This window comes from Brassica oleracea, chromosome C5 (assembly GCF_000695525.1).
Source record: "Brassica oleracea var. oleracea cultivar TO1000 chromosome C5, BOL, whole genome shotgun sequence".
NCBI classification, from domain to species: Eukaryota; Viridiplantae; Streptophyta; class Magnoliopsida; order Brassicales; family Brassicaceae; genus Brassica; species Brassica oleracea.
In genome coordinates this window covers 8,685,559-8,707,897 of record NC_027752.1, presented here as the reverse complement: position 1 = coordinate 8,707,897, position 22,339 = coordinate 8,685,559, and the positions used below count along the sequence as shown (strand labels likewise).

Sequence of the window (22,339 nt, the reverse complement as noted above, 5' to 3'; positions counted from 1 at the left end):
TATGGACTTCCTCCCCTGTTTCTTCAAGAATTGAGTACAATGAATCTATAGATTCGCGTAGCCTCTGGATCAGCGTGAGCACAAGAAAGAACCTACCACCAACTAGAGTTACAGAGGGACCCTTAGCGCCATGGATATTGTGGCACATCTGGACAGCGAGAAACAATCTGGTTTTCAATGACAAGCAACTCTCTTCTGAAGATACTCTGTCCAAAGCCATCCAAGCGGCAAGAGAATGGGGATCTGCTCAACAAAAGATTGCCCCAATGAAGAGTCCGATGGCGCAAAAGCTCACGCCAAATGCGAGTTGCGTCCTAGTTAAAACTGATGCTGCCTGGAAAGAATCTTTGAACATTGCAGGACTGGGATGGACAGTGGAAAATCAGAGTGGAACCGCTCAATTCTCAGCTCCTGCTCACTATGTGAAAACAGCTTTGGTTGCGGAGGCTCTGGCTTTACGAGAAGCCATCTGGAAATGCCGGGAACTAGGACATGCGAGGATCAGGTGTGAATCGGACTCGGCAGTTCTAAACAAAGCAATCAAGGCGAAAACCTCTCTAGCTGGCCTCTATGGGGTCTTGGCTGATATCATATCTTTATCTTCTTGTTTTGAGTTTATCTCTTTTAACTGGATTCCCCGTGGGAAAAACATTGAAGCTGATATGCTAGCAAAACAGAGTTTGTCTGTTGAACTGGTCTTATTGGCTCCACCTACTTTGATTTGAGGATTTAATACAAGTGTGTTTCAAAAAAAAAAAAAAAAGGCATGCCATATGTGAGAATGTATTCTGTAGATTTGATTATCAGAGTTAACTCATGTTGTGGCTACGACCATATATTTAGCTCCAGCCTCCAGATTATAATTTTCAGTATACATACTTTCTAATTGATTAAGAAAATTACATACAAACAATTTAGTAGTGATGATAAGGTTAATTAGTATGTGCAAAATTGTTGTTGAGCACTCTTAACTTATGTCTTCACACGGGGATAAAAAATACACACTAATGTGCATGTGTATATGTTTATGCGGCTGTATGTTTACTTGCAGATATGCATTTGTCGCTGTCAGTGGTTCGAAGTATATGATTTTATTTGTAAAGTGCCCTGGACTTCAGACTCTACTTGTTTTGTATTCTTGCTCATTTTTTTATTATTTGCATCAATCTTGCAAATAAAAAAACTATACCGGATCCATTTGATGAACTGTCACAAGATTTCCTACTCAATTATATCTTAAAAAGCACAGTCACAAACACTTGGATAAAATTATATAAACACGTTAGTTATAATCAAAGTAAAAAAGGGGATCTCAAGTAGCTATCGTCAACATATTTTAACAGGGAATCATTTCCTATTACATTATCCGGGAGTTGCAACGTCAAAATCTTGACAGTAGCTGAAAAACTAGCTTCCAAAAACGTTAGCTATCAGACTAACGAGGTATATACATATTTAAACATATTGTATACTTGACATATGTATATTATACACCAGAATATGTAAAATTAATAGTTTGAAGTAGTAACCTCATAGTATCACTAATTCATAGTTCATATCGACTTGTGGTAATGTACATGTTTGTGATTGCATTACATGTAAACAAAAAAAAAAAATTAAAACAAAAACCGTAATTAGATGTGGGCATTAAACTAATTAGAGAAAGTGTTGGTAAAGACATGCCGGCAATTATTACTATTATTAGAAATTTCAGAGTACATAACAATGATAATAATAATCAATAACCAAACAATTTTCAACAAATTAAAAAACCTACATAATAATGAATAAAGACATAATGCAGTATAGTAGTAGATCAAAAGAAGATTGTTGCCAATGCCACGAAAGCTGATGCGAAGCTAGCTCCGGCGAAGTCGATAGCCGGAGCCGAGTTTGTTGGTTTGGCCGTTGAAGAAGATGAAGCTCCGGTGGAACCGCTTCCTGTTCATGTATTAAAGAAACAAATATAAATACTCCACCACGTACAACTGTTATTATAAGATTATGCAATCATACCAGTGGAAGATGCCGGAGGAGTCATGGTAGTTCCCGGCGACGTCGAAGGTGTAGTGGTGCCTTAGTAAAATAAATAAAATTAAAAATAATAAAGATAAGGAACAAAAACGTGCGTGCACTAAGCTAAAACCCACTGTAAACGGCGTCGTATTAAGTGGCTTACCATTGCTGGATTTGCAAAGCGAGATGTCCGCCTTGGCGCCACAAGCTTTAGGGAGAACAAGGGCGTTTTCTTTAGTGAGGTTAAGCGATTTGAGCATGTCGACATTGTTGAAGACCGAGCAAAGACACGTGGCGTCTTTCTCGACGATCTCCTTCATCGGCAGGCAACAGGACGCGGGCGGTGGTGGAGTCACCGAGTGAAGATAAGGCTGACATGGCATCAGTTTCTGTATACACGGCATTGAGTGAGCATCTCCTCCTCCCGCGCCTCCACCCATTGCCGGTGTAGGCTCAGCGTTGGACGAAGAAACAGAGAACAATACAAAAACGACGGCGACGGCGAATCTAACGACCTCCATTTTCAAAAAAGCAAAGAGATTAATATTTCAAACAGACGGTTATTTTGTTGTCTTCCTTTGAAAGTTGTGTGGATTGATGTAATACATCTTCACGTATCTTATATATAATACAGTACACACCGTTGGTTACAGTTTCGTTTGTTTTGCAATCTAATCGAGTTTCTCCCTGGTTTTCCGAGAAACAGTAACAAAATCAGTTCTGATCCGGTTCTTACGCAATGGATCGAAGACTAAGCTCTGGATTAGTGACTTTTAATTAGTTAAATCCTAATTTCAATCTAATTATAAGAGATCACAGAAAAGATTGTTATTACATGAACAGAACAGAGCATGAACATACGGTTTGTTGTAGTTTTCAACCACGTTCACGAATGACGAATCTCACCTGACAATTACAAAATCATCCTCATTTTTTTTTAACAACATAGATTTATTAATTAGATTGTAAACAAATTACACAAATCCAAAATACAACAAACAATATTAGATAAAATGATACATAAAACGATAGAACACGGAGAATAACTTGAGAAGATGATGTTGTTCCCAAGCTGGTGTTCCTTCATCTCCTAAAGCTTGTTCCCAAGCTGGTGTTCCTGGGAACAACTTTGTGCTTCAGTCGACTGATTTATCTCCAGTTATTATTTCTCCGTCAGAGTTATCCTCCGACCCTTCGGCTACTTTTGTTCCATTGATAGGAGCATGGGCTAAACCTCTCACTTTTGCTCATCCGGCTACTCCACCAACACCGGCAACACCAAAGGATTTTGACCCTCAATACCTAAACAAACTCCTTGATTCCTTCTGGCCGACATTGATTGACGGACTTGGTCAAAACCAGAAGAAAAGAGATCACATAACTACTGTTCGAGAGTTTCCTCTTATACCAGTTCAGAAGATACCAGTTCCAGAACTTAAAAATGATGGAACGCTAAGATTTCTGTGGGCTGCCAGAATGAACCCTCCCACCAGGAATCTTTATCGAGCTGCCGAGCCTACATTCAGACTCGACGGAACTCCTCATGTTTCAATCCCTTCTCAAGTACTAACCTTAGGACCAGAGAATAAAAAAAGAGTATGTTATTGGTCAGTTTCATCGCTGCTCTCTTCCTCCTGGAGGTTTAATTCATGCTGTAGTGAATAGGTTGTGGGGAAGATCTTGCAGAATAGGTTGTCGTAAGATAAGCGAGTCATCTTATATGTTTCACATTCCTCATGATTCAACTCGACAATGGGTAGTTCAGAGAGGTATATGGCATGTTGATGACTGCTTGTTGTTTGTTTCACCTTGGAAACCAGTGAACTCACTTAAAGTTCCTGAAATTTCAACAATTCCGGTTTGGGTAACCCTCAAAAATGTTACGGATTGTTGCTACTCAAGAATAGGCCTCAGCCATGTTGCATCAGGACTTGGTGAGCCTATGCAAACGCACAAACCTCGCCTTGATCCGACTTGTTTGGGAGAAGCAAAGCTACTGGTTGAAGTAGAACTTGATAAGCCCTTCCCAAAGCAAATTGCCTTAGATGACAAACAAGGTAATATATTTTTGGTGGATGTTGAGTACACTTGGATCCCGAGTACTTGCGGCAGATGTGGGCAATTAGGACATAAGGAAAAAATGTGTCTTCTCCCAGCTGTTCAAGAAACAAGTCACACTGAAGATTTGTCTAATGAATCACCAAGGACTCAAACTGATAAAGAACAAGGTCAGTTCACTGTTGTCTCAGATCATGAGATGATACAAGTTGAAAATTTAGAAATGGAAACCCAAGCTGGTGTTGAGCAGGTTCTTTCAACGCCACCACACTTCCCTGCTCACTCTCCAATAGCTACTACTCAGAAGGATAGCTCTATTGTCTCTCACTCATCTTTGGATGCCAAATCTATTTCAGCCGCTACATTAGCAGGTTCATCATCTGCTCCCACTCTCCACCAAATTATGGACAATGTATCAGATATTATCATCAGTGAGGATATTAAACTCTCAGGAAATGATCCTTTAACCATGACCCTTCTTTCAACCGAATCCAACCAAGAGCTTGGTGATATAGAGAATGATCTCTGTATCACCGAACAAATGGATGAATTTGGAAGTATGACAAGAAGCGGTAGGTTGGTTAAGCCTACACAAAAGTATCAAGGAAACGAATGGTTCACAGTTCGCGGAAAAGGGAAACGAGGCCGTAGGGGTCGAAATTCCTAAATCAAGCGGACAAGTGTCATTCTTATCTTGGTCAAACTAAAGAGTTGTACTAATCTTTTGAGTTTATCAGTTCCTTTGAGTTTAACAATCACATCTTGTACTTTGTCTTTTTAAATAGAATGCCTTTTTTCAAAAAAACTTGAGAAGATGATTCTCTTTGAGAGGTCTTGATTAATAGGTAAAAACTCTATTAGTTTTGTTGCAATGTTCAAATCTTTGTTGTAATATTCTTAGCAAAAAAAGAAAAATCTTTGTTGTATTATCCTCATTTATTTATTTTATTTTATGCTTTATTGGAGCATTTGCCAGATAAGTTAAAAACCCTTTTTGGATATGGATTTCCACGTATGAGTGAGTCTACGATGTTAACTTATCTGTCGCAAATCGCAATGGCGCTTATTATAAAATTAATCAAAACGGATGTTGATATAGACGTTACAGAAACATATGCGTATGAAATTGGTTAGCTGACTGAAATTAATTATTGTACATCGGTGGAGAAAGGAAAGGACAATCGGAGAACAAAAAAAATGGGAGGTGACGGTGGCGCCGTCGTTGGGTTCGTTGGTTTGGATCTCTTCAGCTTCGAATTAGCTTCTTCGCTTCTTCGTTCTGGGTTTAAGGTTCAAGCATTTTTCCAGCAAGATGAAAGTAACTTTATGAATCCAATTTAGGGTTCACGGAACCTACGCAGCTTCTTCTACAAGATCGTGACGTTGATACGTTGGGAACGCAAGTTGGTGGCGTCTAACGAGGATTGGTGGATGAATAGAATGAACGTGACATACGGTGCACCTGCATGAAGATCAATGATAGAAACACTTTAATAAATCTCATTGGCCAATGATGATACAATGATGTCACTAAGTGTGAAACTATGGACCTCGTCCGCCGCCGTCGTTAATTTGGCGTGTATGTATGGGTTGATCGGGTTTCATAATATTGGTACCAAACATGTGAAAATTCATGGGTTCGATCTCAGAGAAATTCAGCTGTTTCTTACACGTTTGTTTCCATTTTCACAACACAAAAGTGTTTGGTTCAACTGAAATGATTTGATTAGTAGTACCTTCTCTCTGAGGGGACTGCAAAGTTTTGTGATTATTGCTTTTGTCTAGAAAGAAACAAACAAGACTTTTTTTCTTCAGCTTTTCTAAAATCCGAGGAGAAAAACTAAGCGGTTGTATCTGTATTCCACAGATAAGTACAGAGATGGTGGAGGAGTTCACTGAATTGGGAGGATGCAAATGTGACAGTCCTGCAGATGTTGGCAAAGGTAGCAGATTGTGTGTGTGTGTGTGTTATAAGTAATTAGAAACACTTTAAGATACATGGAACCAAAAGTTTAGAACTAGCCTTTTTGTTGCTGCCTCTCTGTTTACTCTCTTTTCTCTCTTTGTTACTATTAAGCAGGTGCAGCAGCTGTGGTGGTTTTACTTTCCCACCCTGACCAAATTCAAGATGTTATTTTTGGCGACGAGGGTGTTATTAAAGGTTATTATTCCCCAAGTTTCTTTACCTCATCTCAGGATTATTGTGTAAGAGACTGTTTGCGTTATCTCTTTTTTTAGGTATACAGAAGGGCGCTGTTTTGCTCTTGTCTTCCACAATACCGCCTTTGCACCTCCAGAAGCTAGAGAAACAAATCACAGGTTGTTACAAATTTGGATACTTTTGAGGCATCGTTTGCATTTCATCTCTCTATTTTGAAGTTTCCGCTTTTCAGTCGTGAACTGAAAATGGGGTTTGGTTTCCGATGCAGAGGGAAAAGAGCAGATTTTTGTAGTCGATGCCTATGTTTTAAAAGGAATGTCTGAGCTTCTTGATGGAAAACTAATGGTATAATTTCTCCTCTCTTGCTAAGTCTTTAATGTCGGTGGAGTATCACTGAGCTAGTTTGATCTCCATTCATTGTTTAAAGTGGCTGGTCATTATACTTGTAATAACCCGTTTCATTTTAACTTTATAAGATCATAGCATCTGGAAGGTCAGATTCAATCACAAGAGCACAACCCTATCTTACTGGTAAAATGTTAACTCAAGTTTATAGACCTTCTCAACATGTAGACTTTATGAGGATTAATTTTGTTACTGAGACAGCTTCCTTCTTTTCGTGAAGCAATGTGTCAGAAGCTTTATACCTTTGAGGGAGAAATTGGTGCTGGAAGGTATGGAATTTGGGGTGATAAATAACCTTTTCGTGTTGGTCAAGTTGTTTGCTGAAATATCATAAAACCTATGAATTCCCTGATCATAATATGCATGAAACGAAACGTTTGATGATTCTACCTGTTCCCCTACATTATAGAAAACTCATTGATCTCGTTGCTTTTTTTTTCTGCACCAGTAAAGTTAAAATGGTGAACGAGCTGCTTGAGGGCATTCATCTTGTTGCTGCTGTGGAGGCTATATCTTTAGGTTCTCAGGCGGGTGTGCATCCATGGATATTGTATGACATCATTTCCAATGCTGCTGGAAATTCATGGTATGCATGCTACAAGGGCCTTCCTCGATTACGAGTAATACAAAAGTATTCCAGTACCAAAACCAAAAAGATTTTTGACAGTATGACTGTTGAAATGATAGTCTTGACGGCAATTCATGCAGTAGTAGAACTTTAGTATACACTCATTAAGGAGAAGAAAAAATAATAGGCAGAATAGTTTTATCCTGAAAGTTTTGAGAACAGAATAGACTAAAGATTTCCCTGAAGGTTTATGCCATATTAGCATGTCAATATTCCTACAATGGCTGTCAGAGAATTAACTCGTCTTGTGTGCATTTTGTTTTCAGGATTTACAAGAATCATATACCGTTGTTGCTGAAAAGTGATATAGATGGTCACTTCCTCGATGTTCTCTCTCAGAATCTGGTATGATACACCAAATTGAAAGTGACTATATATTTGTCAAATTGATTTAGCAAAGAGAGAAAAACAAAATCTAGATCCAGTTAATGAGTCATTTTAAACTCACTGTGATTAAATCTTGATGTTTAGCACATAAATTAATGAAACGCTAACTGATTTTCCAAATGGTTAGGGCATTGTTGAAGATAAAGCCAAATCGCTCCCATTTCCTGTCCCGCTGTTGGCAGTTGCACGTCAGCAACTAATCCTCGGTATATATCAATATGATCTTATGTATGGTACAATGATAGTGACCTCTTTCCACTTGTCTAATTTTATGCATAACTTCTCCTTGTCCAGGAATATCACAAATGCACGGAGATGATACATCTATTTCATTGGCTAAGGTCCTTTATAGAGTTCTTTTCTTTTTTTTACGGAACTTGTGGCAAATTTAAAGGAACGGAAAACTACTGTCATAGACCATGTATTTGACACATACCAGTCTAATGAAAGGTTTGCGTAATGATTAAACAGATCTGGGAAAAAGTGCTTGGTGTTGGCATACTAGAAGCAGCCAATAAAGAACTTTACAAGCCGGAGGATTTGGCCAAAGAAATTACTACTCAAGCAAAGCATGTGAAAAGAATTGGTTTTATTGGTCTCGGAGCAATGGGTTTTGGTATGGCAGCGCACCTGTTGAAATCAAACTTTTCTGTCCGTGGTTATGACGTAAGCCTCTGATAAACTCTCCACTGTTAATGCTCTAGTGAGTCTATGGTATTCATGTTTTGGGTGACTTTTCATACAATTATTAACTTATTGATGTATTAGCGTTCGATCATTCAGATATTATACATGTAGGAATTGCTAATAGGTGGCTTAACTTTAAAAAAGCCTGTGCATCTTGAGTAGAAAAAATGATATTGTTAGATGAAATGTTTGATACTGATACTGAATTGCAGGTATACAAGCCAACGCTCGTCAGATTTGAGAGTGTCGGGGGATTGGCGGCAAATTCTCCAGCTGATGTGACAAAAGGTAGTCCTCAAAATCAGGACAAGTGAAACAGATTACAGTGTAGATGTGTCTTGTAGCTCTCAGAACTTTGAGATGAAAATCCTTCTTTGATCCTGTGAATCCAGTAAATTTTCCCCTGATATATGTTTTTATTTGCATCTGCTTCTACAGATGTTGATGTTCTTGTCATTATGGTAACAAACGAGGTTCAGGCCGAGGATGTCTTGTATGGGCATCTTGGAGCAGTTGAAGGTATACATCTCTGTTATCCTAGCTTTAAGCTGATTTTCATAAGTTTTTCTTTAACAATATTTCAGCTATTCCATCTGGAACAACTGTTGTACTTGCTTCAACAGTCTCTCCCGCATTTGTTAGTCAGCTTGAAAGGCGTCTAGAAAGTAAGTTATACTCTGGGCTGATCTTAATGGTCAGATGCTTCGCTGATCATTTTACTTCCATCATGATATTTTACTGTCACTTGATTGAGTTCTATAATTTACTTGGTAATCTTTTAGATGAGGGTAAGGACCTAAAGCTGGTAGATGCTCCTGTTTCTGGTGGTGTTAAGAGGGCTGCCATGGGAGAACTTACGGTACGAAGTCTAGAAACCTACATACCGTGTCTGTAATGAAGCTGAAGTTATATGCTTTTTTCTCAGATAATGGCTTCAGGTACCGAAGACGCACTCAAGTCTGCGGGGATGGTGTTGTCAGGTGATGATCTCAATTTCACTTTTCTCGTGAAATAGTTTCTTGTTCATATCAGTAACCTGTACGTACCTGATTATATTGGTTTTGTGCAGCATTAAGTGAGAAGCTTTATGTGATTAGAGGAGGTTGCGGCGCAGGAAGGTATTTTTTTTGCTCTTTTGTTATCACCATCACGATCCTTTCTTTACAGCATGATGTACATCATTTCACTTTCTTTGTTACGTGCTTATTTGATGTTCCATAGTGGTGTTAAAATGGTCAATCAATTGCTTGCGGGAGTTCATATTGCATCAGCTGCCGAAGCAATGGCATTTGGAGCTCGGTTAGGTCTGAATACTCGAAAGCTATTCAATGTTATTTCCAACTGCGGTGGAACATCTTGGTATGTCTTACTTAGATCTTTATGAAATAAGTTTCTCTTTTCTCATCTCTGAAAAAGTCTGTGGTACCATCAACGGCAATAGCATTTCTGATGAAATGCGCACCACTCTTGTGAATCTGCTTGTTGATATTTATATTTACAAGTTTATGAGAAACATGTTTGTGTTAGCCTGCTATGTATTGAATGGTTTCTATTCTTGCAGGATGTTTGAAAATCGTGTTCCACACATGCTGGATAATGATTATACACCATACTCTGCTCTTGATATTTTTGTTAAGGATTTGGTAAGATTAGCAACTGTAGTCAATTGTAAACTTGTTCTCTTTTTTTATATTAACTTTAGCAAGAGTTTTGACTGCAGGGAATTGTTACCCGAGACGGTTCATCTCGTAAAGTTCCACTCCATATATCAACAATGGCACACCAGCTATTCTTAGCCGGTAGCCTCTAATTTTTTTTACTTTTCTCAGTTCATCTTGAACGTGCATTATTTCGGTCCTACCATTTAAGAGCTCAATACTTGGGTTGAATACGTGGTTTCATCATGTGTTCCAAAATTTCTTCAAAAATCTCTTAGCAGTGCTTCTTTCTTGAATGTTTTGGTAAAAGAGAAAAAAATGTACTTTTAGTGATATATACTACTATAGTTCCTTTTCCTTTTGCCCCGTATAGATGGAGACAAGTATACTTAGAGATCTTTTCATTTGCAGGCTCTGCTGCGGGATGGGGACGGATAGATGATGCTGGAGTTGTCAAGGTATATATCATATATGCACTGATTCCTAGAATATCATATGTGCACTGATTCCTAGCGCCAATATTATAGTGATTTGAGTTTGAGATAGTTTTTACCTGTTAGTATCCGTCTTTAAAAACAATAGAAATCTTCTTTTTACTTGAAAGGGCTGCAAGTGCAAACGTTTACTAGTAAACGGAAAATACCTACAGTTTATTGAGATGAGATGCTCTAAAATGAATAGAAGAAGCTGAAACATCTTCGATTTTAATCTTATAGCAAACGAACTATTGGACTCAAGATCCACATATACTATTTGCTGATTCTCTTTGTTAACCGTAGATGGTAAAGTGAAGCTATAACAGTACTAAGATTTGTGTCTTGTTTGGGTTTTGTTATATTTGTAGGTATATGAAACCCTTGGAGGGGTTAAAGTAGAAGGGAAACTTCCTGTTCTGAAGAAACAAGACGTATTAAAATCTCTTCCATCTGAATGGCCTTTCGACCCCACAGATGACATACATAGACTAAATACGGGAAAGTCAAAGACGTTGGTTGTTCTAGATGATGATCCAACTGGGACACAAACTGTTCATGACGTAGAGGTTTTAACAGAATGGTTGGTCTTGCATACTTTCTCTATTAATGCTGAATTTACCTTGCTAACACGAAATTTATCATGAATCCGCCTAAGTAATAGTTGGCAAGTAGCTAGCCTAGACCCCAATGGAAGACTTAGATATTTGATTAATGCTTTGCCCTATTTGGCAGGAGTATTGAGTCTATTTCTGAGCAGTTCAGAAAAAAGCCTGCATGCTTCTTCATATTGACAAATTCGAGGTCATTGAGTTCGGAGAAGGTCAAGACACTCCTATCTTGTACATTTTACTTCTTGAAGAGTCCCAATATCATGGAACAATGAAAAGCTTATGCTACATCAGCTTTCCGCAATTTCAAGCTCTAACTGCATATTTCTTAAACAGGCTAGTGCATTGATCAAAGATATCTGTTCCAACCTATGTGCTGCATCAAAAGAAACTGACAACGCTGACTATACAATTGTTCTGCGTGGTGATTCAACGTTGCGTGGCCATTTTCCTCAGGCAAGTTTGGTGCTCCTAGAATGAAATGGCAGACCCTCATATCAATGTGGGATTTGAACTTGAAATTATGAATTATATGATCTATGCAGGAAGCAGATGCTGCTGTCTCTATACTTGGGGAAATGGACGCATGGATTATTTGCCCTTTCTTCCTTCAAGGAGGACGCTATACTATTGATGATGTGCATTATGTTGCAGATTCTGATAGGTATATCTTTGTGAACAAAGAGTGTGTTTTTACTTCCTGAATCAGGGAAAAGTTTCCTTCCGAGCATGAAATTTGATATTCTTCATCATGAGTATTGCAGATTAGTTCCTGCAGGAGAGACAGAGTTTGCCAAAGACGCATCCTTTGGATACAAATCCTCAAATCTCCGTGAGGTCTGAATTCTTCCAACAGCAGAATCATCTAATAATATAATTTGACCCTGGCGAAAATAGTAGTGACGAACAAATTTTATATGATTCCAGTGGGTTGAGGAAAAAACAGCTGGCACCATTCCTGCTAACAGCGTTGAGTCGATATCAATCCAACTTCTAAGAACAGGTGGGCCTGATGCAGTGTGTGAGTTCTTATGCAGTTTAAAGAAGGTAATATTTCCAGCATATGTTGCTACGGCTTTCAGGGAACTTTTCTGGTCTTCAGAACTTGGTGGAACCAGTAACTCCAGGTTTGATATAAAGTGAAACTTTATTTCCATTTCAGGGATCTGCATGTATTGTCAATTCAGCTAGTGATAGAGACATGGCTGTATTTGCTGCGGGTATGATCCAGGTAATCCGGCCTAATATTTTGATCATTTAGAGTTTTTTTTTAGAGTATGGATTTTTTGTTTTCATCTTATATTTTTGTTCCTTTAGTTTGATCAAACATTATCTTTGACAGGCAGAACAGAAAGGGAAATCTTTCTTATGCCGTACTGCTGCTAGCTTTGTGTCAGCTCGCATAGGGATTATTCCAAAAGATCTTGTGTTGCCGAAAGATTTTGCATCTGACAAAGAAAGTAGTGGTGCGCTAATAGTTGTGGGTTCCTATGTCCCAAAAACAACAAAGCAGGTTAACCTTCGTTAATAACTCTGATTTCTCTGTTGCGTTAAATGGAATAAAGTTAAAAGAGTCCTGGGTCATTTTCTTTAAACCAACAGGTTGAAGAACTTCAGTTACAACATAAGCAGAAGTTAAGGAGCATTGAGGTAAAAATAAGTACATATGGCTCAGGGATAGTTGTTATGGTGGCTAACTTCTGGCTATGATCAACAGATCTCTGTGGAGAAAGTTGCTCTCAAGTCCTCCGAAGTGAGAGCTGCAGAAATCAGTAGAGCGGTTGAGATGGCTGATGCTTTCCTTCGGGCTGGCAGAGAAACTCTAATTATGAGCAGTCGCGAGCTCATCACTGGGAAAAGTTGTTTCTCCATTCCTGTTCTTTATATATTTTTATTACTTAGTAATAAAGTCATGATGACCAAGGAATAACATCATTACGGGCCTGCTATCTATTTTGACAGCATCTTCGGAGAGTCTTGATATTAATAGCAAAGTGAGCTCCGCTCTGGTTGAAGTAGTGAGCCAGATAACTACTAGACCCCGTTATATTCTTGCTAAGGTACTTTTGCAAACACTTGTTACTTCTCTGTTCAGCTTACCATATCATAAACTTACTGGCACAATCTGTCAATGTACAAGACAGTCGATGATTGCAACTGTTTTATACTTCGTTGCATTTTGACACTGTAACACATGCTTGTTTAGGGTGGAATTACGTCATCAGACACAGCAACAAAAGCACTTAAAGCAAGACGCGCACTTGTGATTGGTCAAGCCCTTGCTGGTGTTCCAGTATGGAAGTTAGGTCCAGAAAGTAGACATCCCGGAGTTCCCTACATTGTTTTCCCGGGTAAACCTTAGTTTGTGTAATAAAAAAAATATTCAACTAAAGAAAATAGGTATCCGTAACTGAAAAGAAAAATATATTCCCTACACGTAACAGGTAATGTTGGCAGCAGCACAGCTCTTGCAGAAGTTGTGAAGTCCTGGTCAGTAGTAGCTGGACGATCAACAAAAGAGCTGCTTCTTGTGAGTATCCCTCTTTTCCTCCAGCCTGATTTTTCTTGTTCATATATTGATGTTGTGTTTTTATTTGATACAGAACGCGGAAAATGGTGGCTATGCGATTGGAGCATTCAATGTGTATAACCTTGAAGGAATAGAAGCTGTTGTAGAAGCTGCAGAGGAAGAAAATAGTCCTGCCATTTTACAGGTTAGTGTTGTGACCATATGAGCGTTATCAGACACTGATAAAAACCAAAGCATAACTCTGTTCTCAATTGTTCAAAAATGCATGACAGAAAAAAAAAATGAAAGCTTATTTTTCCCCTGTTCTTATGGCTATGCTTTTAGGTCCATCCAGGTGCGTTCAAGCAAGGAGGTATTCCATTGGTATCATGTTGCATCTCCGCAGCTGAGCAAGCCAGGGTAAGTAACTTTGATTATGCATTGGATGTATATTTTATTCAAAGTCATGTATCTTGAGTTTGCTCTGCTATCACGAATCGAACGAAAAAACTAAAAACTCGGCAACTTGAGAAAAGAAGCAAGATTGTCCGGAATAAATATTGAATTTTTTGTTACCAATATGCATAATGTGGCAGGTTCCTATATCAGTGCATTTTGACCATGGAACAACAAAACATGAGCTATTAGAAGCTCTTGAACTCGTAAGTTTGAGATATATGTCGCCTACGTTCATTCTCTTTGTACTTAGTTTTATGTTGAAAGCTTCATACCAATTGATCTCTGTGCAGGGATTTGATTCAGTGATGGTAGATGGTTCTCATCTTTCCTTCACGGAAAATGTGTCATACACAAAAACGATAACAGAGTTGGCACGTTCTAAAAACATTATGGTGGAAGCTGAATTAGGTAGACTCTCAGGTACAGAGGATGGCTTGACCGTTGAAGATTATGAAGCAAAGCTCACCAACGTTCATCAGGTCTTTGTTGTTTTTAAGTACCTCTCACATTTTACTATTCAGGTCTTCTAAAACAAACATCAATGAGTTTTTTTCAGGCTCAGGAATTTATGGAGACTGGTATAGATGCTCTGGCTGTGTGTATAGGAAATGTCCATGGAAAATACCCGGAGTCCGGCCCAAACCTCAAGCTTGACTTACTTAAGGTTAAACATATTCTTATACTGAGTGCAGTTTAGTGAGTTTGCGTCACTTATTCTAAATGATTTTTTCATGTGCATAGGAACTTCACAATTTAAGTTCAAAGAAAGGCGTCGTTCTTGTTCTTCATGGAGCTTCTGGTTTGCCTGAGAAACTTATCAAGGTATCTAGAGTTGTATCAAGACTTTGTTATGGCTTTAACTCTTTATGGGTATTAATTGTTGGTCTCATGTTGTCGTCAGGAATGCATTGAGAATGGAGTGAGGAAGTTCAACGTGAACACAGAAGTAAGAAAGGCTTACATGGATGCTCTTACCTCCGAGAAAAAGACCGACCTTGTTGACCTCATGTCGGCAACAAAAACAGCCATGAAAGCTGTGATCGCTGACAAGATTCGTCTCTTTGGCTCTGCCGGAAAAGCTTAATTTGTTAATGAACAATGCACAGTGAGAGTATGTTTACAGTTGTAAATCATATCCGCACATCCAAATAAACCCATCAAATGCATTGTATGCAATGTACAATTGTTGAAAAATAAAGAAAACTTTTTTTTAAAGAAATTCGAATTTCTTAAATGGGAAGCCACTTTCTTTTTTGGATAAATTTACTAATTATACATGGGTGTTATCTCTAGACATTATAAACCTCGCAATCTTCGCCGTTTTATCTTCTCGTTCCCCAATCCACAATCCCTAACTCTCACACACATTCTCTTCATTGGGAATCAGCTTCCTTCTTTTTAGAAAAAGCTCAAAGTGTATATCTTTACGAGTTGCTTCGTTCTTATCTATTGATGTCTACTACTTCTACGTAATGGGTTTCGCTTCATTTCTCAATCTTTCGAGTAAAGTCGATGACTTTGGATGTGGGCTCTTCGTTTTTTGCAGTTTCTCTCAGATTCTCAATCTCTTCTTTCTCGTTTACTTGCTTGCTTTGTCACTAAAGTTTCTGCTCTTCAAGTGTCCTTCGTCGTTTCTACAGTCCCTAGAGAAGTTACATCGAGTATCTCCGAAGATTGAGTGTTGCAGTTCCTTCGATCAAGACAACAACAGAGATGGGTTCGGTTCCAAATACTGTTTGGTTGATGAGCTGGATCAGAAGAAAGCTATCATCTTACACTGGGATCCTGATTCTGCTGATGAATTGAAGAAGAGCTGTGAGAACTGTGATAAACTTCTTCGAAGTGACGAGCTTAATCTCAGAGCGAACAGAGACACTGCTCCAGCGTTATCGGAGACAGAGGAAAGCGAGGACGAGGAGGAGTCACGTGAGGATCAGGTGTTCGACGTTATTACTCTGAGAAAAATGGTGAAGAGAGAGAGGAAACGCGGAGATGGTTTGAAGAAAGAGCTGGAGAAGGAGAGAAGAGCGGCGGAATCAGCAGCTGAGGAAGCCATGGCTATGCTTCTGAAGCTACGGATGGAGAAGAGCGCGGTGGAGATGGAGGCGAATCAGTACAAGAGGGTGGCGGAACAGAAGCAAGTCTATGACCAAGAAGTGATTCAATCGTTACAGTGGATGTTGATGAAGCTTGATGACGGAGATAATAAGATTCAAGACTAAAAAACTCTTTGATCGTCCTCTTTGTATATGCATATAAATAAACAAAAAAATTAAGACGTGTATTTGATTAACACAGTTGAAATTTTGAAACTGAACTGAATTTATCTTACGTGGCAATTTTAGACAAGTATACTTACGTGGCGTGTTACTATTGGATGTATGATATATTCGACGTGGCAATTTATGGACTCGGTGAATTACGTAACTACTCTTTTTTTTTTTTTTTTTTTTTTTTTTTTTTTTTTTTTTTTTTTTTTTTTTTTTTTTTATTTTGGACAATTACGTAACTACTCTCTATCATCTTCTTTCTTTCCCTCGTCAAGTGGATTTACATTTATCGCAATTTGGACAAGTCTACTTACGTGGCATGTGACTATTGGATGTATGATAACGATTAGACGTGGCAATTTATTGACTGCGTGAAATTACGTAACTACCCCTTTCATCTTCTTTCTTTCTCTCCCGAGTCACCCCCTTCTGAAACTCGATCTGACGACGACGAATAAGGTGGAGGAAGAATGAGAATCTCAGGCTACGGAATCGTTATTCTCTCTGTAATCGTATTCTATTACCTCGATCGTAGCGTTCACGCGCGTCCCGTTGTCCTCGTCCTCTCGAACGACGATCTCAACAGCGGCGGAGACGATCCCGGAGTAGGAGACTCCTCCGACTTCGACGAATTCGGAGAATCCGAACCCAAATCCGAAGAGGAGCTCGATCCCGGGTCGTGGCGACGGATGTTCGAGCCGGACGACGACTCAACCGTCGAAGCCGCGTCGCCGCAGTACTACTCCGGCCTCCACAAGATTCTCTCGGCGGCGAGCGAGGGAAACGATAGGTTGATGGAGGAAGCGGTGGATGAGATAGAGGCGGCTTCTTCGTCCGGAGATCCGCACTCGCAGTCGCTGATGGGATTCGTGTACGGGACAGGGATGATGAGGGAGAAGAGCAAAAGCAAATCCTTCCTTCACCATAACTTTGCTGCTGAAGGTGGGAACATGCAGTCTAAGATGACACTTGCCTTCACGTATCTGCGACAAGATGTAAGCCAAAAGATTATTATTATTATGTTTTGAGTTTAAGCTTTTGAATTTGTTATTTGATTGGCCCTCGTGTTTGCAGATGCATGATAAAGCTGTGAAACTATACGCTGAACTAGCAGAAACCGCTGTGAATAGTTTCCTGATCTCAAAGGACTCTCCCGTGGTGGAACCAACTAGAATCCACAGCGGGACTGAAGAGAACAAAGGCGCTCTAAGGAAGTCACGAGGGGAGGAGGATGAGGATTTTCAGATATTGGAGTATCAGGCACAGAAAGGCAATGCTGCGGCTATGTACAAGATTGGACTGTTCTACTACTTTGGTCTGCGAGGGTTAAGGCGTGATCACACCAAGGCGTTGCACTGGTTTTCGAAGGCGGTGGAGAAAGGAGAACCGAGGTCTATGGAACTTCTTGGGGAGATATATGCTCGAGGAGCTGGTGTTGAGAGAAATTATACCAAGGCGCTTGAATGGCTTACACTTGCGGCGAAAGAAGGTCTATATTCAGCGTTTAATGGGATTGGCTACTTGTATGTTAAAGGGTATGGAGTAGAGAAGAAAAACTACACTAAGGTATGGCTTCAAAATTCCCAGGACTTGGTTATTATCTGACTAGAGGTTTAGCTTTGTTGATTTAGCAGGAATATATTTAGACGATGGATATAATATAGGAACTTATGAATCTAACGTTCCATTGTAATATGGCTTCAAATGTAGGCAAAGGAATATTTTGAAAAGGCTGTTGACAATGAAGACCCCAGTGGGCATTATAACCTTGGGGTTCTGTATCTTAAAGGCATTGGAGTCAAAAGGGATGTGAGGCAGGCAACAAAATACTTCTTCGTTGCTGCAAATGCTGGCCAACCGAAGGCTTTCTATCAACTCGCCAAGATGTTCCATACTGGAGTTGGGCTTAAGAAGAACCTGGAAATGGTAACATACTTTTTAATTTCTAACTCTATTTTTGCCTAACCATGGAGGATGGAAGATGCAATGATTCTTAAATCCAGAGGGATGAAACTCTTTAAAAAATTTGGCTGCCTGCTCTTATAAACTTCAGAACGTAAGCCATATTTCAATGTTTTATTATGGAGGCAAGGGAATGTTTGTGATTAGCTATAACGTATATTTATTAAGACATCGAAGTGTAATATGTTTGTCTCCACTAGGGCGTATGTTTACCCTATTTCAGATTTCTTAGGCATATTTCCTTGAACACTTTGGGCACATATTATTGTGGGACTTTATGCTTTAATTGTTTGTTCACTTTCCTTGCATTTTGGTTACAGGCAACTTCGTTCTATAAGTTAGTAGCAGAAAGAGGACCATGGAGTTCTCTCTCTAGATGGGCGCTTGAAGCTTACCTTAAAGGAGATGTGGGTAAGGCTTTAATCTTATACTCGAGAATGGCAGAGATGGGTTATGAAGTAGCACAAAGTAATGCTGCATGGATCCTCGACAAATACGGTGAAAGAAGCATGTGCATGGGAGTATCTGGGTTTTGCACAGACAAGGAGAGACATGAGAGAGCACATTCTTTGTGGTGGCGTGCATCTGAACAAGGCAATGAACATGCTGCTCTCCTTATTGGAGATGCTTATTACTATGGCCGGGTTAGTTTTCCTACTATTTTGAAATTAAATCATGAGACCAATAACGTTCGAATAAGATGTGAATCAGCTAGAAAATCTAAATCTCTCTCTGCTCATTATTGGATCTCTGATTAGGGTACTGAGAGAGATTATGTGCGTGCGGCTGAGGCATACATGCATGCTAAATCACAGTCAAACGCGCAAGCAATGTTCAACCTAGGTTACATGCATGAGCATGGACAAGGGCTTCCCTTTGACCTGCATCTAGCAAAACGTTACTACGATCAAGCACTTCAGAGCGATGCAGCAGCTAAATTGCCAGTCACACTTGCTCTCGCCAGCTTATGGCTACGTAGAAACTATGCTGATACCTTCCTGGTAAACTTCAAACCCCGATTTTTTTTTTCTTAGTTCCTATAATCTTGATCGAAATGACAAAAGTGGATACGTATTTTCTTTATACTGATAGGTGAGAGTTGTGGACTCATTGCCAGAAGTGTATCCAAAGGTAGAGGCTTGGATTGAGAATGTGGTGTTTGACGAAGGTAACGCGACAATCCTCACACTTTTTGTCTGTCTTATTACGATTCTCTATCTCCGAGAGAGACAACGAAGACAAGTTGTTGTCCCCGATCCTGTGGGAGGCGATGTGGCTCAACCTCTCGATGCTGAGGTGGCACAACACCTGGCTGCATTCCCACGGTGATGAGGTGATCATCGTCTTCTTCATACAACCATATTTTGGTTTTTATTGTACAGTTTAAGAAGTTTTTGTGGGATCGCGGCTTTTTTCTGCAACTTATCTTGTTGGGCCTAAGTCTCTTAATAGATGTATCTTCTTACGTTATTTTAACCAAACTAAACGCCCAGTTTCTTAACTTTTAATCTTTTGGGTTTTAACGTGCCTCTGAGTGTAAGCTGTTAAAAAGTATTTTGTTTTTGAATTTGGAGTAGCTGGTGAAAGTAATGCTTTATTGCGTTGCGTTTACTTTAACTTTCTTACAAGAATTTTATTGTAGATTTGACTGTGGACCTTGTAGTTACCCCATAGTCAAATGTACAATAAATAAAACGTAATCAATCACAAATGCAAACGAGTAATGGAAGAAGATATAAATGTGTAATAATTAGAAGTATTTTACACATTTTCATGAATAATAGTAATCTGAATGATGCATACCTGAATTAAGCTGATAAGGATCTTTCATAAGACCATCTCCAATGTATTTCTCTATTTTTACTTCTAAAATAGAACATTTCTAAAATAGAGATGAGTTTCTTTCCAATGTATTTCTCTATTTTTGCCTCTCTAAAGGAATATTTTCAAAAAATTCTATTTTAATTTTACAAAAGATACATTTTGTTTATAAAAGTTAATAACTAACCCTATTTATTTTTAACTTTTAAAATATTTTCATTAACTTATGAATTTTCTTAAACTAAAGTTTTGTTAAAAGACTATTATGTAAATAAAAAATGTTATTATACTCCTACAAAACTGTATTTCTCTATAAATATAATTATTTTGGTTATAAACTATAAAAATTTGAAAGTTAAAAGGACTATTTTGAAGAAAAAAAATATGACTCTATGATAGAGGAATGCTATTTTTTCCTCTATTTTATAGAAAAAAATAGCAATCTCTATTTAGAGGTGGAAATAGAGATGAAATGTAGCACTTTTACCTCTATTATAGCATATAGAGGTGAAAATAGCTAGGGGTTACGAGATGCTCTAAGTATCGACGACTAAGCACATCCACAAGATGGGCGTAATAATTAGGAGTATTTTACACATTTTCATGAATAATAGTAATCTGAATGATGCATACCTGAATTAAATACATACAGTTTACGTTTTACATTTGTGGATGATGCTTATACTAGAGATCGCTTTTTAGTAGTGATGGTTGTTTATATGATTAAGACAAAACTAGAGTGTTTGCTCCTTAATAATTTGATAATGTATAGTTAACTCATATTTCGAATTCTACGAAGAATGATTAATCAGTGTCACTTGACAACGAAACTGCTGATGAAAGGACAGTTTACATTATTTTGACTGTGAAAAGAAAAAGCTATCACGCACTAACTGGTCTGACAGTCTCGAGACATGTGGTAACATTTTCATTATTACATTCCAAAAATAATATTCACAGCCAACTTTTTCCCTTAAATTCCATAAAAAGCACTGAGAACTGAGCGGAAACAAATTGATTCAGAGTCTCACTCTTGCTCAAGTGGAGCTCCATCAATGGCTTCACTAAACCTCTTCACCTTCGCTTTCCTTCTTCTTATCTCTCACGCTTCAGGTTCTTTTTTAATATTAGAAATCTATTTATTATTCACATTTTACTTTTAAATACTGAAAAACTATGTCTCACGTTTATTAGATTTGTAAATATTTTAGTTGCAGATTCTCTAATCACATGTTGATTTGTTCTTCGTTGTGACCAGCTTCAACGGTCGTATTCCTCAACAAATGCAGATATCCAGTGTGGCCAGGCATCCAGCCCAGCGCCGGCCAAAACATACTCGCCGGCGGTGGATTTAAGCTTCCTGCTAACAAAGCCTACACCCTTCAGCTCCCACCGCTTTGGTCCGGCCGCTTCTGGGGTCGCCACGGCTGCACATTTGACAGATCTGGCCGTGGTCGCTGCGCCACCGGAGATTGCGGCGGTTCTCTCACCTGCAACGGTGCCGGCGGTTCACCTCCGGCCACTCTCGCAGAAATCACCCTCGGACAAGAGCTTGACTTCTATGACGTCAGCCTCGTCGACGGGTCTGTAAACTCTTAACATCAAATTTGCTACTCTTGTTACAAATCTAACTAAAGTGTTTTTGTGTAATGACAGTTATAACCTCGCTATGTCGATAATGCCGGTGAAAGGTAGAGGTCAATGTAGCTACGCCGGTTGTGTAAGCGATCTAAACCGGATGTGTCCGGTTGGGTTACAAGTCCGGTCACGCAACGGGAAACGGGTGTTAGCCTGTAAAAGCGCTTGCTCTGCCTTCAACTCACCACAGTACTGTTGTACCGGCACGTTCGGTAACCCGCTCACCTGCAAGCCAACTTCTTACTCCAAAATCTTCAAGGTCGCTTGCCCTAAAGCTTATTCTTACGCTTACGACGACCCAACCAGCATCGCAACTTGTTCCAAGGCTAACTACATCGTCACCTTTTGCCCTCACCATCGCCGTTAAGGTTACAATTATTAAGAACAAGGCATTTCTCTGTTAGCAACAATATCTTGTGTTATGTAATCGGGAATCTTTGAGGTTTATGTCTCTACAATTGTAACACTCTTGAAATGCAAAATCCTATAACAATATCAATATCAGTAGATTTGTTATTGATTGGAACAACACTTAAAAAATAACTATTTTCCATTTTATTAAGGTATTTACTTTTTTTTTTTTTTTTTTTTTTTTA

The 22,339-nt window shown here is 38.9% G+C and overlaps 5 protein-coding genes across 5 annotated transcripts; 4 read left to right on the top strand and 1 right to left on the bottom strand.

Moving 5' to 3' along the window:
* Positions 1 to 1,680: 1,680 nt before the first annotated feature.
* Positions 1,681 to 2,606, bottom strand: LOC106293870 (protein YLS3). The gene is made up of 3 exons (XM_013729506.1): positions 2,180 to 2,606; positions 2,017 to 2,076; positions 1,681 to 1,941 (listed from the first exon to the last, which is right to left on the bottom strand). The coding sequence occupies exons 1-3, from the start codon at positions 2,535 to 2,537 to the stop codon at positions 1,817 to 1,819; spliced, it is 543 nt and encodes a 180-aa protein (XP_013584960.1). The 5' UTR covers positions 2,538 to 2,606; the 3' UTR covers positions 1,681 to 1,816.
* Positions 2,607 to 5,137: 2,531 nt separating this feature from the next.
* On the top strand, positions 5,138 to 15,271 carry LOC106294814. Its single transcript, XM_013730484.1, has 42 exons — positions 5,138 to 5,376; positions 5,939 to 6,017; positions 6,155 to 6,235; positions 6,313 to 6,393; positions 6,504 to 6,580; positions 6,712 to 6,766; positions 6,861 to 6,909; positions 7,089 to 7,226; positions 7,535 to 7,613; positions 7,783 to 7,861; positions 7,950 to 7,996; positions 8,127 to 8,321; positions 8,555 to 8,630; positions 8,781 to 8,861; positions 8,927 to 9,007; positions 9,125 to 9,201; positions 9,268 to 9,322; positions 9,412 to 9,460; positions 9,564 to 9,701; positions 9,904 to 9,985; positions 10,063 to 10,141; positions 10,412 to 10,458; positions 10,845 to 11,056; positions 11,209 to 11,296; positions 11,421 to 11,540; positions 11,630 to 11,748; positions 11,849 to 11,921; positions 12,012 to 12,131; positions 12,247 to 12,315; positions 12,427 to 12,597; positions 12,687 to 12,734; positions 12,802 to 12,943; positions 13,047 to 13,144; positions 13,291 to 13,435; positions 13,529 to 13,614; positions 13,688 to 13,798; positions 13,939 to 14,013; positions 14,190 to 14,255; positions 14,343 to 14,531; positions 14,609 to 14,716; positions 14,794 to 14,874; positions 14,954 to 15,271. The coding sequence occupies exons 1-42, from the start codon at positions 5,272 to 5,274 to the stop codon at positions 15,134 to 15,136; spliced, it is 4,134 nt and encodes a 1,377-aa protein (XP_013585938.1). The 5' UTR covers positions 5,138 to 5,271; the 3' UTR covers positions 15,137 to 15,271.
* Positions 15,272 to 15,334: 63 nt separating this feature from the next.
* Positions 15,335 to 16,427, top strand: LOC106294815. The gene has a single exon (XM_013730485.1). The coding sequence runs from the start codon at positions 15,525 to 15,527 to the stop codon at positions 16,272 to 16,274; it is 750 nt and encodes a 249-aa protein (XP_013585939.1). The 5' UTR covers positions 15,335 to 15,524; the 3' UTR covers positions 16,275 to 16,427.
* Positions 16,428 to 16,744: 317 nt separating this feature from the next.
* LOC106295558 (ERAD-associated E3 ubiquitin-protein ligase component HRD3A) lies at positions 16,745 to 19,794 on the top strand. Its single transcript, XM_013731489.1, has 6 exons — positions 16,745 to 17,317; positions 17,397 to 17,888; positions 18,033 to 18,248; positions 18,605 to 18,928; positions 19,043 to 19,285; positions 19,377 to 19,794. Exons 1-6 carry the CDS (start codon positions 16,793 to 16,795, stop codon positions 19,611 to 19,613), a joined length of 2,037 nt encoding a protein of 678 aa, XP_013586943.1. The 5' UTR covers positions 16,745 to 16,792; the 3' UTR covers positions 19,614 to 19,794.
* Positions 19,795 to 21,059: 1,265 nt separating this feature from the next.
* Positions 21,060 to 22,274, top strand: LOC106292560 (thaumatin-like protein). The gene is made up of 3 exons (XM_013728170.1): positions 21,060 to 21,218; positions 21,364 to 21,688; positions 21,762 to 22,274. The coding sequence occupies exons 1-3, from the start codon at positions 21,161 to 21,163 to the stop codon at positions 22,108 to 22,110; spliced, it is 732 nt and encodes a 243-aa protein (XP_013583624.1). The 5' UTR covers positions 21,060 to 21,160; the 3' UTR covers positions 22,111 to 22,274.
* Positions 22,275 to 22,339: the final 65 nt, after the last annotated feature.